Consider the following 20,140-nt stretch of genomic DNA (forward strand, 5'->3'; position numbering starts at 1 on the left):
TCTAAGATTCAGTTTTTAGCATGTGGAGTTTGTAGATAAAAAAATCACCAGTAATCAAAGCATTTTCATCATGCCTTTCCTATAATGCAAGAACTCAGCAAGCGGTGTAATAGATACAAGCTGACTAGACCTCTGTGAGCATGAATGGATAAGGAAGCTTTTATGTGATATACAAATTCATTACTCACTCAATATAAACATCCATTTTCAAAATCTCATTTAGAAGTTATAAGATATTAGAATGGACCCTTATCTATCATGCATTGTGAAGAACAGATGAAAAGGATATCTCTCCCTCTAGAGTAGCAAGCACATCTGTGCATTACACTGATGGTCTATTGATTCAAGTTAAAACTGTGTAATGCTCCATTTCCCTTGCTGTGGTGATGCAGGGCTAAGAAACACTTGTTGCCCAGTACTACCTCCCCACGTAGTAGGTTTTAGAAGCTCTCTGTTACTTACCTCAACTTGGCTCCAGCGCCAGATTCACCATCTTCCTCCTGCCACTGATGTCTTCCTGTCACATCTCTACCTAGATCTGCTTCAGTCATCAGTTATCGCTGCATTCACTTGGTTGGTGGCACTAGTGATGGAAGGAAGCTACAGCCAGTATCTCTGGATAGCACAGATGCTGTCCAGCCAAGGATTGGTCAAGCTGAGACCTGTAGGATTGGTCAAGCTGAGACCTGTGGATCCACCCAGCCAGGCTAATTGACGTATGTGCTGCACAGCCCCATTCAGGATTAAACAATGATCAATGGTTCAATTCCACACCCTACTTAACCTACTGTACCACCAACCTGATGAAGTTGTCACATATTCTGTCAGGAAAATCCCTGGACTCTAATGTTTTATTTATTCTGTGAATCCTGATATAGATCGAGCTTCTACTTTGACTTCAACTGAACCTGTTGTTTCCCCCTATTTTGACCTAGGCATGTTTGAGTATGTGATCACTGATGAGCTGGTATCTGACTCTAGCTACCCCTCTGACTTCAGTTTTCGATTTTTGATTGTGTAATTAGTTCATCATGGCAGTTAGTGACCCAGCAAGCTAGTCTTCTCTTGCCTCCTATTAACACCACCAGTATTCAGGTAGTTGGCATCCACTACTTAGGACCTTCACCATATCACTCTGCTATATTTTGTGCCTCTTTCATATCCACATTTGATATGCAGTGAAAAGCAAAGGGTAATGTTTTGAACTTTTGACTTTCAGGCTCCATGTCTCATTATCCACTTCTGCTTTGAACATGAGACAGCCATCATTTTGTAGAAAATCATCATGGATATCTCATACTGAAATTTGACTTTAAATTATTTAGCATATGATTAGTTATGCAGATTCTTGTCATGTCACTGCATTGTTACTGTTTTGTTCCTAAAGATCTAAATTTTAATCGTTATTATTTTGTAAGTATTTTGTAAATCCACTTTTGACTTTTAACACTGCCTGAATCGTTTTGGGCATGCTCTCGATCAGATTCAAACATGTGTCAACCGAAATTTGATCTCCGGTCTCTTCTACACGTTCCCAAAGTTGTTGCCTACTGGTCGACTCACGTGGATATGTATACAGCTTTTTCTTCAATTCTCCCAATAAGTGTTTGATTGGGTTGAGGTTTGGGGACGGTGGGGCCATTCCAGCACTTCTACTTCATTGTCATTGAACCATTCCTTTGCCAATCTTGATGTATACTCCGTGTTGTTGTTCTCTTGGAAGACCATGTCATCCTTTTCATACCCATAGTATTTGAGTGTAACTCATCTTGTAGGATACTCACATATAGCTCAGCATTGAGACCACCATCCATCATGGTCAAGTATCCAATTCCTTTGGCTGTGAAACAACCCCATATCATCAGGCTTCCTCCACCGAACTTGACATTTCCTTCAATTTCTCACTCTGTTAGCCCCCTTTTCCCTTGTTTCTTTAAGACCCATTTGCACCTATCAGAGCCTAGTCTATTGCCTTTAATGTAATCGCTCCTAATCACAAGTTTCAAATCTTTAAATGTTGACTTTTCGCACTTGTTTGCAAACTCGAACCTATGCTTCTTATGACAATATTGAAGTTGAGACTTCTTCACCTATTTTTAGGCCACCATTCCAGACTTGTGTAATGTGCATTGCATGGTGCTTGCATCAACATCTGTGATCTCACTATTATGAAGCATACGAGCCATCTCCACTGCCGTGTTTGCTGCACCAGAACTGATAGACCTTGGGACTAGCTGACTTGTTGACTTCGATATCTTGCCTGGATGTCCATCTTTGGCTTCTGAATGGATAGATGGACTTCATTTCATATTCTTCCAACTGTCATGGCACTTACATGATGCAATTTCCTTGGCGAAGAGACTGCTATCAATGAGATGGATGATGAGGTTTTTCTTTTCTAGGGAAATCATCTTCATGGCTGCTCCTCGAATTGAACTAATGACCATTCACTTGGGAATCTACCTAATAATACACTGAGCTATTAAAAATGTGAGAACAAGTTGTATTTTGTAGTATTCAGGAAGAATAATATTTTTCCAGCACCAGGAGAAAAAACATGACAAGAATCTGCATAACTAATCATATGCTAAATAGTTGCAAGTTAAATTAATTTATGAGATAACTAAGATGATTGTCTATAAAATGATGGCAGTCTCAAGTTCAAAGCAGAAAAGGATAATGAGATATGGAACCTGAAAGTCAAAAGTTCAAAACATTGTTACCCTTTTCAGTTCACTCTATTGCTAGTCTCTGATACACTATGTTTACCTCCTGTTATACCCTGCTGTGGTATTTTGCTGAACTCTGCTACATTTTTACATTGAATCTTCTGACCTATTCAACTCGACTACAGCACTGGACTGTGCTATATCGCTACTGTAAATCTCCTAGCCTACTCAGCTCAACTACTGTTTTTCACTTGGCTCTGTTGCGCTGCTACAGTCATCTTTGACCAACAAAATTCTGCTTCATTGTTACTGTAAGCCACCTTGATCTACTCAAGTACATTACATTGTAGAATTTTCTCTGCCATGTTATTTGCTTGACTCTGCTCAATGGGTCACCTTACGCTGAGTTTCTAACCTCCTAGTGGACTACCGGTCAACTTCTCCAGCCGTCATCCAGTCTCTACTTTTCCTATTTTTCCAATCAGATCATACTGTTGCACCTACAGTATGTCATGTAGTTGTGCATTCCAACTTTTCTTTTTCAAGAGCTTTGAGGAGCCACCACACAAAGTGAGACATAACACTCAGCTGATCGTTAAGTGATCTACCCAATACAAGGGAAGCATATGGATGACATGTGCCAAAGATCATATCAACGACCTCTCCTACAAGTGAAAATAGTTTTCTTTTGTGTATGTGTGTGATACATTCTCTTCCAAACATTCTCCCTGGTGACTGCATACTTCTAGCTGAAATAAAACTTGGGGTCCTTTTCATACTTCAGAAATGGGGAATCTCCATTTTATCAAAATAAGTGTTTACTCACTGTAATATTTGATTAAAAGTACACTCAGATGATAGCAGGCACCATTCTTAATAAAGACATCTTTCGTTAACAAAAGGTTCAAGCTTTACCGTGTTCAGTGGCTTGAGGAAATACAACACTTGAGGAATACAATATAATTACATGACATACTATACCTAGTCCTTTCATTGTTTCTGTAACTTACCTGCAGACTGTGGTCTGATTTCCTGCGGATTGTGCAGTACTTAAGTGCCTTAACCTGATGAGCAAAATATATCTTCACTGAAACTTTCCGAACTTGGCCTACACTTTACCTCAATGCCAACTTCTTCACTGTCTCAGTGTCACCACTAACATACAGCGGTGGTACTTGTCTAGACTCAAGACTACATATCCTCCTGTTTGAGCTCCCTTTCTGTTTTTTTTTCCTACTCTGGGAAATTAAAATTCTCCTTCTCCCCTTGCTGTGACAATCTAGTCAACCACTCTTCATAATCAAAGATATTTTCTTGCTATTTTGACTATTCTCTGTCTTGCACACACAGTGTAGCCTAATTCACACTACCTACGACTCTCTGACTGACTCTCAATTTACAGCCACGGTCTCATAACAACTAAGGCTGCCATCACACTAGCAGTATTCGGTCAGTATTTTACATCAGTATTTGTAAGACAAAACCAGGAGTGGGTGATAAATGCAGAAGTGGTGCATATGTTTCTATTATACTTCTCCTCTAATTGTTCTACTCCTGGTTTTGGCTTACAAATACTGATGTAAAATACTGACCAAATACTGCTAGTGTGATGGCAGCCTAAGGGTGCTTTCATCCTGCGCTTTTTCTCACGTTCATTGGTCCCATCAGACCTTACATTTGAACCCCCTGCAAAACAGGTGTATTAGGCTATGTTCACAGGCTGCGTATTTTGCTGCGGATCCGCAGCGTTTCCGCAGCTGCAGGTCCGCAGCAGTTTCCCATGCGTTTACAGTACAATGTAAACCTATGGGAAACGCAATCCGCTGTGCCCATGCTGCAGAAAAAAACGCGCGGAAACGCAGCGGTTTACATTCCGCAGCATGTCAATTCTTTGTGCGGAATCCGCAGCGGTTTTACACCTGCTCCATAATAGAAAACCGCAGGTGTAAAACCGCAGTGGAATCCACACAAAATTCGTGGTAAATCCGCAGTAATTCCGCAGGAAATCCGCGGGTAAAATGCAGTGCCTTTTACCTGCGGTTTTCACAAATCCGCTGCGGAAAAATCCGCAGACCTCAAGAATACGTGTGCACATACCCTTAAAGGACCCTTAGCGTCCCCCGTGTGTTAAGACCTCTTAACTCCCTCTTAACTAGTGTGTCTGCAAATGCTAATGTGCTCAATTACAACTACATTTCTCTTTAGCAATTCACAAAGAAAGGAACAAATTCTATGAAACGTCATTATTAACACATAAAATAATATAATATTCAGACATTCTAAAATGTCTTTAGGAGGTGCTGTCTTTCTCATCAATCCTTTACAAGAGCACAGAAAAAATCAGTTCCTGTCAATTGATTACAGCAATGAGTTCACCGGGCCAGACAGCATAGATTATTTTTATTGAAGGATAAGTTTCCCCTGAATACTATTTCTGCTTTTCAGAAAAGCCTTAAGATTTTCTAGGAAACCTTTCATGAATTATAATGCAGAACAATTGAGAAGAAATCAGTAAATGCCCACGACTAAGTCATCTGCAAACGTCATCCTAAATTATAACAGATTTATTGATATTTGCACGTTCAAAACTATAAAACAGACTCTCTTTCTGGCAGGAAATCCCAAAAATCAGCTCAAATGATTCAACTTCATTTAAGTGAATTCACTAAAGGATTTCATTCCTTTTTGGCTGCCAAAAAACTTCTTAATGATGAAACGTAGAATAAATATCTCTGAATGTATACAGCAGAGGATGATACATGGATCCAGACTCCTGGAGGGAAAACCAAATAACGCGTTTCAGCCAGCTGGCTTGTGGCAGCCACATTTTTATGCTTCTTGCATTTAAGAACAATTTAGTTTATGGGAATAAAGGTTTTGATTAGTAGTGTGTGGGCTCGGCACCAAGTCTAATGCTCCGATGACATGAAATACACAAAGGATAAGCTGTGCGGGCAAAGGAATTAGTACTGGTTCTTATTTGCGTAATGAGATAATTTTCAACCCCATTTAAGCTTTTTAAAAGTTCAATGTAATAGCTCCCTCTTGATAATTTATTAATTTCAAAGGGGAATATCACGGTCCCTGCCAATGGAAATATGTTATCTAAACAGAAACTTTACCAAGGGAATCACTATATCTGGCTCTTGTTTCACAGAAGGATCTAGTTAGGTACTTTGTTACTATAGCACTGATTTTATACAATCCCAAACATTTTGGAGAATTACTGAATAAAGTAATTGTAACATTGGGCATCACGTGAGTAGATGAGGATGAAGTCATGCATTGGAAACTCCTACACAAGGCTGGATTTCTGGTGCTTAAGACAAGATTTATACAGTGGATAGGACACGTTTGACTTTTTTTTAATGCCAGAGAAATACTTGGGATAAGAGTCCATAAATCTATCACTGGCAGTAATACGCCTGATAAGCAAATGTATACTGACTTCCTCCTTTTCAGAAGACAATTTATGTTGTCCTCTGAGATGGTAAAAACAGATGTAGATAGTAGATAGCATGCACTCGAAGAAAAGGAAGTAGAAAGCACACAAATTCCATTGCGAATGATGGCAGATAGGATGTAACCCCATCTTAATATACAAGCTAATGTCATGTTTAAACATTATTCCTAACAATAAATCATAAATAAGTTGTGATATGAGATGTGAGTTTCATTGCTGGGAGAAAAAGGTCTGTCTATAAGGCTGCTCATGTTTGGTGACCACCTGCCTAAAGTTACACATTGCTTTGAACTGACCTTACAATAATTATATTGAGCCAACTGATTTTATGGGCTGCAAAAAAAACTTTCCCTGATTACTGCAATGACAGCAGCCAGACAAAAGCAGGATTCTTAGAAAGGGGTTTTTCCAAATGCCTCTGTGTCTGTGTAATGATCATTACCTAAGTGTCCAGAGACGTAATGTCTGTATTTATAGAGGACACATCGGCTCTAATGACATGTCTGTTTTGGTCATTGCTTGCATTCCTCATAAAATAATTCTAGAGGGTTTACTCAAATTAGTGGATACAAAAATGAATATAAACCACATCAAAAACTACTACATTTAGTATTTTGTTTGACCCGCATGATTTTTAAAGACAGCACAAAGTTTTCTAAGGCATGGAATGTACAAGATGGCGGCATATATATTTTCCCATTCTTCAGGAATGACTTCTTTTAGAGCCTGGATGCTGGATGGAGAGTGATTCCCAGCTTGTCTGTCCAGAATTCACCATAGATGTTCGATTATGTTCAGATCAGGGGACAAACATGGCTAATGAATCACTTTCACCTTGTTCTTTAGAAATGGAACAGCGGCCTTAGATGTGCATTTTGGATCATTGTCATGATGGTAAATTGGAAAATTGCACATCTACCAAGGCACAGAATGATGGCAGCATTTCTCTTTCCCTATAGAGTAGTACATCTGTAAATTCATGATACCATCAAGGACATGTAGCTCCCATACACCAGCTGAACTTATACAGCCCCACACCATACATTTTTCTTTGTATTCCTCACCCTAGCAATGTCAAAGTTTTGAAGTCAGCACTTCCAAAAACATTTATGATGATCTCATCACTCCAGAGTATAGAGTCCTGGTTGTCGTTATATTTTTCAGCATGGGTCCTGCCAAGTTGTAGGCAGGCTTTTTAGAGTGTAGCTTTAGGAGAGGCTTTCTTGCCATGCATGACATTCTTTAGCAGTGTCTGCCATATTGTGTTACGGTAAACACTCACTCCAGTTTCTTTCTTCATCTATAGCTAACTGCAATGAACTTGCATGTCGATTTTCTTCAAACATTCTCATCAGAAGACACTCTCCTTCTGTGGTCAGCCTGGATGTCACTAAGATGGATGCAGTACATCTTTGTTACATTTTTGTTTCACATTTGCTACAGTATTCTGCCTGATAATTAAGGCTTTGCCAATTTTCTTGTAGCCTTGACCTTTCTTGTGTAAAGAAATGATTTTATTTTTTCAGGTCTTGTGACATTTCTCTTCCATCTGGTGCCATTGTTGACTACATGAAATGGGAAGGGTTTTTTTTTTTGTTAAGAAAGGCCTTTTATCGTCACCTGTCTGCTGTATGGCTGTTTAATCAATAATTAGACTTACTTGTGGTTGAAATCATGTTAATTAGAATTGTGTAGTCTAGTTTTGCAGTCTGTAGCTTTGCTCCTAAGATTTTTTACTGGTGTGTACTCAGTTTTGCAACATGATCTTGAATTAATTTGTTAGGAAAATTACTTTTTGGGTGTTTAAAATAACAAATCTTCTTTGCAATCAATGGCCCACATTTGTAGGAGTACTTTGTAGTATGGTACCACATAGAAAATGTTGATTGTGAAAGGAAACTAAAGGTTTCCTGAGAAATCTGTTGGGTTGTACTCATTTATGATGAGCACTGTATATAGCACTAGAAGTGTAATACATACACTAACACTATTTAGGGCCTCTTCTTAACCATTGAATTCAGGTTTTTTATTCAGTCTCATTGTCATAGGTGTATAAAGTCAAACACCTAGCCTTGTAGTCTACATTTACTAACATGTATGAAAGAATGGGTCACTGAATACTAGTGTAGCCATGTAATATGATGTCGCCATTGTGACAATTCAGTTTGGTAAATTTCTTGTTCCCATCCAAGCAATACAGACCGCTGAAAGCTGTCCAAAAATGTCAATGTCTATTTGATAAAGTTCTCTCTAAAAATAAAAAGCTCTGCTATGTATTCTGCAAAGTAAAAATGGGTACATAAAAAACTATAGCATATGTGCTGTAGAAGATACAGAGTTTGTGCAACTGTTGTAGGGACTCACTATCTCTGGTAGACATTAGGCATGAAGACCTAAAGTAACGTTCACACAGTCAAAGCAGTTATGGTCCAAACACATGGAGTTTTTATTGCTTTCCACAGGTTGCACAGACCCAAAACAATATCATGAGCATAAATCTCTACCCTTGTCCAGGCGCTAACTAAACAGAACAGACCCTGGCTACTCCTACATGGCTGAGAAAGTCCCAGCTCAGTCAAATAAACCATCTATTGTCCATAGTAACCACTGATACTTGCAGTTCTCTGCACATGGCTTGTGCATTTAATCATAATGACTGGTGTTGAGCGATACCGTCCGATACTTGAAAGTATCGGTATCGGATAGTATCGGCCGATACCCGAAAAGTATCGGATATCGCCGATACCGATACCCGATACCAATACAAGTCAATGGGACACCAAGTATCGGAAGGTATCCTGATGGTTCCCAGGGTCTGAAGGAGAGGAAACTCCCCTTCAGGCCCTGGGATCCATATTAATGTGTAAAATAAAGAATAAAAATAAAAAATATTGATATACTCACCCTCTGACGTGCCCTGGTTGTAACCGCCAGCCTCCGTTCATAAGAATGAGCGCTTGAAAGTCCTTAGATGATGTTGCGGCCTGTGATTGGTCGCGGAGCGGTCACGTGACCGCTCCGCGACCAATCACAGGCTGTGACGTCATTTAAGGACTTTCAAGCGCTCATTCTTATGAACGGAGGCTGGCGGTTACAACCAGGGCACGTCAGAGGGTGAGTATATCAATATTTTTAATTTTTATTCTTTATTTTACACATTAATATCGATCCCGATACCGATTCCCGATACCACAAAAGTATCGGATCTCGGTATCGGAATTCCGATACAGCAAATATCGGCCGATACCCGATACTTGCGGTATCGGAATGCTCAACACTAATAATGATGTATGTCAGTGCGGGCTCACCTGAATAGGTTACAGTCCTTTATCCAGGAGCAAACTTCATACACAAAAGAGATACGATTCTACCATGTCTCAGTATCCCCTTCAGGGCACGCTCTAGCAGCTTCCAGTGTCAAACAGAAGTATTCAACTCCTAGCTCAGTTCACCCTGAATAGGCCGCAACTTCCACATGGTCTCTGCAGCTCTCACAGACAGCTTAGCGCTATCTTCGTTTAAAGACACCTGAACACGTCTCTCTCAGCTACAGCTCACATTTTGACTGTTCACTCACCAGCAGACACATTCATCCTCAGACTGACACTCCCTCAAGTGTATCTCATCAAGACCCTACAGAGCTGAAATTTAACCCTATCCTTTCCAGCTATGTTACACTGTATTTGAATAGTCATTTGTGGCTTTACTGTATATTTCTCCTCCAAAAACATATAAACATGTTAATTATAACCATTTATTTAAATAGTAGCATGATATTCAGCAATGCTGTACACACACTATATTTTGTTTTCAATTCCTTCTCATTGATATGCACATGTTATTTTGTTCTCTTGTCTTTAAACAGAGGTTTATAATACTGTGTAAGATAAGTGAATCCCAATTGGCAAAGTAAAATTGGTTAGCTCTTCTGCAAGAGATGGGCACTCATTTCTCCTCCTGCTAACAGCTGCTGATAGTGGACTAAAGAGCCCCATATAAAATAGACAGCGGTCAGCCTAGCGATGGTTTAGCCAATCATTCGGCCAGCAGCTATCTCTCTCGAATCCTCCATGCACAGGAGTGTTGACCCTGCTAAGTGCTCCTATGTTCTTTACGAGAGAGCCGCTGTCTTTACGAGCCTCCTCTAGCTTGCCTTGCCAAGAACAATGGAATCAGATGTGTAAAATCAAACAGATGGGGACAGTTGAGAGTCACCCTTGTACATCAGACTGTTGTCTGAGTCTGACAATATTAGCGGGTTTGCATCGAGATAGACATCACAGACTCGTGAGCCACATGTTGGGGACCCTTGGTCTAATTTATATGTGGCCTTAATTTGGTTGTCCCTCAGCTCTGGACCCTGGGAGATTGATTAAAGAGCAGTTTGGGATTTTTATAACAAATTGCAGTTGCTGATGAAGATTTTTTTAAAGTATTTATTGTAGTATTTCTAGTAACATTATAATATTACTTATTTTTAGCAACATAGCATGAGTCTTCAACAGTTTATAAAAGTAATATGTTTGTGCCTTTATTAGATGAATGCAAAGGTTACCCCAAAAGAAAATACATCCTGCGGATGGAGTTAACATGAAATATTGTCCAATATTGACCTAGTTCATTTCTGTCACAAATTAGAGATTTTCAAGGTTACACTAGAGGAAATGACGTAAGCATTGGGCAATATAGCCAATATGTTTAAGTTACAGAGAAGTCTAAATCGGATTTACACAATTATCATGAATGAGAGTTCCTAGAATCACTTGTTTGCTAACAATTGGGCAGGTTGACGATCACCTGACAAACAAGAAAGACTCTTGTTCGTCGGGTGTAATGATTTTTAAGCAGACATAAAAATCAATGTTCTCAACAGCACATCATCCTGTGTAAACAGGACCTGTACTGCAAAAACAATGGCAGCTGTTACTGATCCTTCTTTGTTCGTAGGTAATGCAGTCAGCCTGTCCAAACAGATTGTTAAACAACTGCCGATAAGTAAAGTAGCTAATCGGTGGTCATATAATAATGCATGTCCGCTGATGTAAACTCGGCCGTAACTGAGGCCTTCAATTGTACATTTACTAGCCAACAAAACCCATGAGGACACAAGGCCAGTTTGTAGGGCTCATTCCAGACCACAGAACTCTAGAGCAGTGTGTTGGTACTCAATGATTTATCTGGCTATTATACTCGGAGGTAAATATGACTGTTGACATTAAGAATTCAACACATATTTTGATACTCACTTGGCAATAAAGCCATGAATTTACTACTAACTGATATGTTCTGCTCCCGCTTGTCCATGATAGATTATGTTTAAAAATACAGATATGAAATATGTGCACGATTTTTACGCCAGCATAAGGACACAGCAGAAATGCACATTAGATCATAGACTTGTAAACAGTTTACTCAACCTGTTGAGATTATGGAAAATACCATGAAGCCAAACTGTTTTCTGGATGGTGTCCAGACTTCCAATAAGCTGAGCTGCTCAAAATTCGAAAAACACAAACCTTATACAACAGATGGAGAATGTGATTTGTTTAGCATTGGTTTAATTGTTTGCAGTCCATGCTTAATAAATAACCCCCTTTTCAAAATTATCCATCTATCTATCTATAATCTATCTGTCGATTTTGTGTATGTACAGTGGTCGTACAAGTTATGATGGCCCCCAATTTAAAAAACTCAACAATTTCCCAACATAGAATAATCTTTTATGGGTGACTGGAACTAGAGCACACATTAATACAACATAGTACAGATCTATGGCTTGTGTGATCGACTGGTAGATCCAACCAATCAATCCATCATTTCAATCATCTCACTAGTAAAACCCTTAGGTTACTGAAAGACATGCAGTGATTGGCCAACAGCGCCTCTCTACAGCGCTGTATTACATGTACTATACTTCTCTTTATTTTTACCAGAATGAGCTGCCATTTTTGGACACTAGGTTACTCAATTTTATTTTTTGGCAACAATTAGTTCTGTACATGACCCTAAAGAATCTCTTGTTCTCTACATAAAAAGTAATTAATCATTTACTAATTTAGTTGTTGTAAGGTATATGCTCTTTTTTTGGAAGGGGGTGTTGTCTCTGGAAAGACCACAGTGTGAACGTGCTCTTACAGTCTGCACGTTTGCCAGCTTATAGTCCAGTTCAGTTTTTTGTTTTGCTGTTATGTCTTGCACTTTGTACATGGCTCCCCTTCATGAGCTATGTATTTCAGCTTTCTGATTTTTATATGAAAGGACATACTTTATCTACTCAATTTGTATAATTCTAATATGACATTTTGGGGGCATCAGAACCCATTACTAGAGTTTCACTTGCCAGGTATGGCGCACATCCAGTAGGAATTGTGCAGGAGTCCTATTCTAATTAAGAGGATGGGCCCATCATACACGCCAGGCCTGCACAAGTCCCCTGTAAGTTTTTAGGATACATTTTAAAATCCAGTACAAAATTGTTCCCTCAGTATACTATACGCCCCCTGATTTCCTCCACAGCTTCATATACATGAAAAAATGGAGCGTATTTTACTGTTACATGCCACAGTTACCTGCAATTCCTTCATAAAGTGTTGCACTGTAGTCCACATATTCATATTCGTCAAATTTTTGTGGTCCCCCACACATTGCTCTGCATTCAACGTCAGACCGGTAATAGCCTTTCAGGGCCTCTTCAAAGTGATCAATAGCTTCTTCGTATTGCTCCTGGTCATATAATTTTACACCTGCTTGGTATTCATCCTGACAGTAAAAAAACACAAATATTAGCCGAACTTTAGAGGAGTAACTACTGTATTTGGTGATAGGTTTGAAGATAAGAACATTGAAGAGGGTTAAACAGCATATAAAAATGGTTCTGGTTCTCCAGACCTTGAGGCCATGTGCACAAGTTCAGTATTTTTTGTGTTTTTTTCCCTATAAAAACGTGATAAAAACGCGAAAAAAACGCTAACATATGCCTCCTATTATTTACAGTGTATTCCGCATTTTTTGTGCAAATGTAGCCTTTTTCTCCGCGAAAAAATCGCATCGCGGAAAAAAAAGCAACATGTTCATTAAAATGCGGAATTGCGGGGATTCCGCACACCTAGGAGTGCATTGATCTGCTTACTTCCCGCACGGGGCTGTGCACACCATGCGGGAAGTAAGCAGATTATGTGCGGTTGGTACCCAGGGTGGAGGAGAGGAGACTCTCCTCCACGGACTGGGCACCATATAATTGGTAAAAAAAAAAGAATTAAAATAAAAAATAGTCATATACTCACCTTCGATGGCCTCCGGAGTCTTCCCGCCTCTCAGGTGCATGCTGCCGCTTCGGTTCCTATAGCTGGTGTGCGGTGAAGGACCTGCGATGACGTCGCGGTCTTGTGATTGGTCGCGAGACCGGTCATGTGACTGCTCACGTGACCGCGACGTCATGGAAGGTCCTGAACCACACCGGCATCTATAGGAACGGACGCCGCTGAGGAGATCCGCTGTCTGCAGGTGAGTATAACCATTTTTTTTATTTTTTTTATTATTTTTAAACATTCTATCTTTTACTATTGATGCTGCATAGGCTGCATCTATAGTAAAAAATTGGTCACACTTGTCAAACAGTATGTTTGACAAGTGTGACCAACCTGTCAGTCAGTTTTCCAAGCGATGCTACAGATCGCTTGGAAAACTTTAGCATTCTGCAAGCTAATTACACTTGCAGAATACTAAAAAAAACGGAAAAAAAACGCAAAAAAAAAATGCAGAAATTTCCTGAAGAAAACCGGAAATTTTCTGCAAGAAATCCGCAAGAAATCCGGACGTGTGCACATACCTTAAGAGATTTTAAAGTCTTGGCTTGGACCAATAATGAATTCTTACATTGGCTACATAAATTAGATGTATATTGCACCTACCAGTACCAAACAATCATCTAACTTGTATGGGAGGACCCTCATTTTATAGGTATGGGGGCTATGTTTTCCTGATAGCAGAAGAATAGTGACTAGAGATGGGCAAACACAAAGTTCGGCATCCATACTGAACACGTACTGTTTGGGCACAGTCGTTCAGCTGCATAGAAGTACATGCAGCAGCACACTCCGGTCCCAAGTGCTAGCTGCAGTGCCAGGTATTGAGGCGAGTTTCTCACATTGCAGTTGCAAGTGGGACACCGGCCTTACTGTTCAGGTTCGGCTGCCCGAACACAGGGTATTTGTTGCGCTGTTGTTTACGCAAACACCGCTTCTGATCGCTGGGGAACTCATCACCGCCAGTCAGTGAGCCGCAGTTCCCACGCTGTCAAAAGACAGCGTAAGCTAGCAGCTGTGATCAAAGGTATAAAGTTCACCTCCGGGCACTTTTGTCAGCTGATGTGACTACCACAGGATTCATTACCCAGCTCCTGCACTCTAAGTTAAAAAAAAAAAAAAACAACGGTGTGGGTTCCCCCCATATTTGTGATAACAAGCCAGGCAAAACTCACAGCTGAGGGCTGCAACCAGCTGTCAGCATTAGCAAGAATGGTTATCAAGAAAAGAGGGATCCCCACCACCTATTTTTAAATTATTCACATAAATAATGTAAAAAATTACAAGGGGTCCCCCCATTTTTTGACAACCAGCCTTGCTAAAGCAGATAGCTGGGGGCTGCTGTTCTCAGGCTGGTAAGGGGCTATGGATATTGGCTCCCTCAGCCTAAAAATAACAGACCACAACAGCCCAGAAAAGGCGCATCTATTAGATGTGCCAATTCTGGCGCTTTGCCCGATTCACCGCCATTCAGAAGAAGTGTCTGCTGTGCTGTCTTGTGTGAATGGCGGTGAACCACAGTGTGGCAAACACTGGATGTTCAGGTATGTAAATATCAGGTATGTGAATATATTCAAGTACATGGGGTCTGGGTTCGGGTCCGGGTTCTGGCACCTGAACCTGAACTTTTTGTAACTGTACAGCCGAACCCGCCAAACCCGAACATCCAGGTGTCCGCCCATCTCTACTAGTGACTATCGAGCAGTAGATCCTTTTGTTCTAATCATATAAGCCATGTGATTGTTTGCATAAATCCATATCAGTGTTGCAGCACAATCTTATTCTGACATACGGAACTGATTTTTTAGTCACGGGAACTATATTTTGAACAAATATTTATATAATGAATAGTGATGAGCGACTATACTCGTTACTCGAGATTTCCCGAGCACGCTCAGGTGACCGCCGAGTATTTTTTAGTGCTCGGAGATTTATTTTTCAGCGCCTCAGCTGAATGATTTACATCTGCTAGCCAGCATAAGTACATGTGGGGGTTGCCTGGTTGCTAGGGAACCCCCACATGTACTTATGCTGGCTAACAGATGTAAATCATTCAGCTGCGGCGCAGAAAACTAAATCTCCGAGCACTAAAAAATACTCGGAGGTCACCCGAGCGCGCTCGGGAAATCTCGAGTAACGAGTATATTCGCTCATCACTAATAATGATGCATTTGGCAGATAAGGTACATTATAAATATGCAGCAAAAGAGTCATTGCTGGTAATATGTGCAGGAATGGAGGAAAACAAACAAGAAATCCTACTTTTTATTAAAATATCAGCTGGCATTAGCACTTTAAATGGGGTAGTCCCAACTTCAAGATCCTATCCCAATATGTAGTAGGTGTAATAATAATAATATTAGTAAATACCTCCAAGTAGAAATGTAGTATAGTTCTTCTGATTCTCTATGTCTCTTTTCTCACGTGTAGGCATTACAGGACCTTAGGTATCCATGGTTTCATCCACTTATGAAGTGACAGATAGTTATCTATTTGCTAGTGGTCATTACCATGGATACTTAAGGTCCTGCAATACCTGCACAAGAGGAAAGAGACATAGTAAATCGGAAAACTATGCTACATTTTTAATTAGAGGAATTTGCTAATATTATTATTATTACACCTACAACATATTGGGATAGGATCTTGGAGATGGGAATACCCCTTTAAACTATTAATTTTCTTATAGAATCATTTTGTGTCCACAGCAGGGCCGGACTGGCCATAGGGCAGTTCTGGCAAATGCCAGAAGGGCCGATGGCAGTAGTGGGCCGCTCGAATGTGCCGCTGTCGGCACACTCCCCACGCTGTCGCGGCACACTCCCGGCCCCGCATTCAACTATACCGGCGTCATAGACGCCGGTACAGTTGAATGCAATGATGGAGGAGAGAGCGTCTGCTGACGCTTCCTCTCCCATGATTCCCCGCTCTGCCTGCCGCTGACACTGCGGGTGCGCGATGACGTCATATTATCGCGCACCTGCTGTGTGACCGGGCGGGCAGACTGCGACTGCTGAGGCCGGAGCCAGGAGCAGCGCGGGACACGAGGAGAGAGGTGAGTAGTGTGTTTGTTTTTTTTTTTATCAGTGAGTGATGACTGGATTGTGGAGCTATTAGGGGGGGCTGCCTGCCTGCCTGCCTTACATTTTATGGGGGCTGGCTGCCTGCCTGCATTACATTCTATGGGGGCTGCCTGCCTGCCTTACATTCTATGGGGGCTGCCTGCCTGCATTACATTCTATGGGGCTGTGCTGCATTACATTCTATGGGGGCTGTGCTGTATTACATTCTATGGGGGCTGTGCTGTATTACATTCTATGGGGGCTGTGCTGTATTATAGTCTATGGGGGCTGTGCTGTATTACATTCTTTGGGGACTGAGCTGTAATGCTGGATACAGCTGTAATTATATGTTATATAGTCGTTTTACACTCCCCTTACTTCTTGTAGCCTACGTAGCCTACAAGTGTACAAAGATATTATACAGTCACCATGCGACAAGTGGGCCTGTGTGACTTCAAATGCCAGGGCTGAATTTTAGTCCCAGTCCGGCCCTGGTCCACAGATAATTTCTCTGATGTAATAAAGTAGGTTATTTGTTTGGTCTTCTCTATGACAGCAGATCCAACCTACCCTGTTATTTAAACTCAAGGTGTTACAAAAAACTGTCACTTGCCAAATATATTTACTTCTAAACATGATCTAAATGCCACCCTTCTGAATCTGCCATTGTTTATTTTTTGTTTCTTCACCTCTCCATTTCTATGGTCTCTCTCTTCTTTGTCACTAATTATAGTATTGTTAGGGGGCAGGATCCTCAGTTCTTCTCTGTGGAAATCTTCATGACGATCCACCTCCTTGGCTAACAAGACTAAATTTACATGTGCGGCGCCCCAGGGTCCAGGTCGTAGCAGTGGTATTGCTTTCCACTCGGGGAGAGTGATACTATGTTTGGAGGCAAGGAAGGATAACTGCATCCAGATATCACAAACATGCAACACATTTCAGGGGGAGCTTTTGCTCCTATTTATTAGGTCACTCCCCAGATATATAACTGGTAGTCTGTAGGGAAAGTCAGTCAGTTCCAGACAGGAGTTAGTTGCTGGCTGAGCTCAGCTCAGTTAGTTCCAGACAAGAGTCTGAGGAGGACAGAAGGTTAAAGGAGCTGTGCATGCCCTCAGAGCTGCAGCTCCCAGAAAGAGACACTGAAAGGCAGAACTGTATTGCAGTGAGCGTGAAGGAAATCGAAGCAAAGGAGAGGATACCAGAAGGGGACCAGCCCCGCTCAGGCTGCCTCCTTCTGAGGCGCAAAATCCCGGTAGCCGGAACACCAAGGGAGAAAGGACCTCTACGCCTTATTTCAGAGACCGGCAGGACAGCTAATTGCAGTTACCTGTCCGCACTTGCTCCCAGGAGGCACGGTGACACCTACAGAGCCGGGTTATCTAAGAGACCCTAAAAACAGGCTCAAGTCACCAGTCATACGGGTTTTGTCCTATCCTATATGGGGGACAAAGAGAACGAAACACCACATTTGTGAGACCCTTATGTGAAGCCATAGGCAGAAAGGGACTACACCACCGCAGCGCAAAGGAAGGCTACTGATTTCCACCTGGACAAGGGAACTCTGGACTTGCTTCCAAACCGGCTGGATTCTGCCTGCCCTGTAATTTGGTGCCCTGGACTGTGGATGCTGAAGTCTTCAGTAAAGGTAAAGAGACTGCAACCTTTCGTCCTCGTTCTTCTCTGCGCCTCTCATCACACCACCATCTATAGATCGGTAAGCCCTGGGGACATACTTCACCTGTGGGAAGGTATACCATCTAGCTGCCATAACATCACCCCAGCGGACCCCTTAAAGCAGCGTCGGTCACCATGACCAAATACCACAGGTGGCGTCACTAACATAAACTCTATCCTTTTAAAGACCTTTCCCTTTTACATGGGCACCCTGGGCCATGGACCGGGTCGCAGCCACCGTGACATCCCCCTGTGAACCGCAGGACCTGGTACCGAGTACCCCTAGCCCGCGGGGCTAGAAAGGGTCATATCTAAGGAGTGGAGAGGCTCAGGAACAAAAACATAGGTTCAGGAGAAGATTGGGATTTAGATCAGATGACGCAACCACACATTATTACCAAGTTACAGGTCCTCTTTAAATACCGCGGTTACAGTTAAACCAGGGTTGCATACCTAGTAGCATGGGAGCCACATGCTGCCTGCTGTGCCATTCTATGCTGCCCTTAAAGAGAACCTGTCACCAGATTCCTGCTACCTAAACCACTGGCAAAATGATTCACAGCCCGGTTGCACCCAGATATCTCTTGTTCTGAAATATATCTGCAGCACCCCAGGTGACCGGTTGCTGCAGTGATGTTGCTTTTCCTTCGGGGAAGGTAATGTCATGCTCAGAGGCAATGGAGTTCTCTTCACCAGGTAAGGCACACACGTGCAACACATTCTGAATCCAGGCCAGGAGGGGGAGCTCAGGACCCGCATTCAGGGGAGCTTCCCTAAGCTACATGTATCCTGACCTGGAGTAGGAGTAAGGCTAGTTGGAGACAGATACCGAAGTGGAAGGACGTCTGGAGCAGACGTGAGAGGCCTAGCAGCCATGAAGGAGTTGCAGCCTCTGGAAGGACAGATAACCTGGAAGGGTTGTATGTGGAGTAGCTGGAAGGGAAGGAGCAAAGGAGAGGAAGAGTGCTCAGAGGGGAACAGCGATAGGACACCCTCAGAGCCATAGAGCAGAAGCCGGGTACCGGGAGCCCGAGGCCTTAGTGAACTGTACGACACTTGGCAGAACCGGAGGGCATAAGATCATATGGACATTGCCCACACCACACCTGAGATGCAGCAGCACATGAGGAGCCCAGGGCATGATAGAGTCCCTGTAAAAAGGCTCAAGCTGCCCATCATGCAGGCACCTGCCTCAGGACAGGGGGAATAGAGGACTCTGCAGGAAGCTTCAGGCAGCCGGGACCTCACTTTAGCAGGCGCTAGTTGGAAAGGCTCACGGACCTCTACTGGAACAAGGGAACCCTCCATTACCTCTGGGCCGGCCAGGCCATACCATCATCCGTAGGAGAAAAGGAGTAAACCGGAGCAAAGAAAGTGGTATAAATATAATTTATTAATTTTACAGACAAACAGTGCATAAATATATACTATTAGTACAAAATGGATGGTAAAAACAGGGTGAGTCCCCACCAGTCACAACACCGCCCTATAAGAGTATCCTGCATATAGAGTAATAGGAAAGTAACCAAAGTGTGCGCTTTAAGGTTAACCCTAGGAGAGCCTAATATACACCCCACAGTGTAAATACTAGTAATCAAACGGCGCTTACCAAGGAGAAAGAGACGGTGTGGACCGGACAGGAATCAGTCCATACGAACCCCCGACGCGCGTTTCGCTGACGCGGGTATTGAAGCTTTATCAAGGGGAGATATTGGGGGGTATATTAGGCTCTCCTAGGGTTAACCTTAAAGCGCTCACTTTGGTTACTTTCCTATTACTCTATATGCAGGATACTCTTATAGGGCGGTGTTGTGACTGGTGGGGACTCACCCTGTTTTTACCATCCATTTTGTACTAATAGTATGTATTTATGCACTGTTTGTCTGTAAAATTAATAAATTATATTTATACCACTTTCTTTGCTCCGGTTTACTCCTTTTCTCCTATGGTCTTTTTGGAGCTAAT

General features: G+C 41.9%; 1 protein-coding gene across 1 annotated transcript in view; it reads right to left on the bottom strand.

The window, feature by feature from the left end:
- The window catches only part of P3H2 (prolyl 3-hydroxylase 2), a 333,781-nt gene that overhangs the window by 137,849 nt on the left and 175,792 nt on the right, over positions 1-20,140 (bottom strand). The window contains exon 3 of the mRNA XM_077290298.1: positions 12,702-12,891. Coding sequence (XP_077146413.1) covers positions 12,702-12,891 — 190 coding nt within the window. The remainder of the gene's footprint in view (positions 1-12,701; positions 12,892-20,140) is intronic.

Source organism: Ranitomeya variabilis, chromosome 2 (genome assembly GCF_051348905.1).
Source record: "Ranitomeya variabilis isolate aRanVar5 chromosome 2, aRanVar5.hap1, whole genome shotgun sequence".
NCBI classification, from domain to species: Eukaryota; Metazoa; Chordata; class Amphibia; order Anura; family Dendrobatidae; genus Ranitomeya; species Ranitomeya variabilis.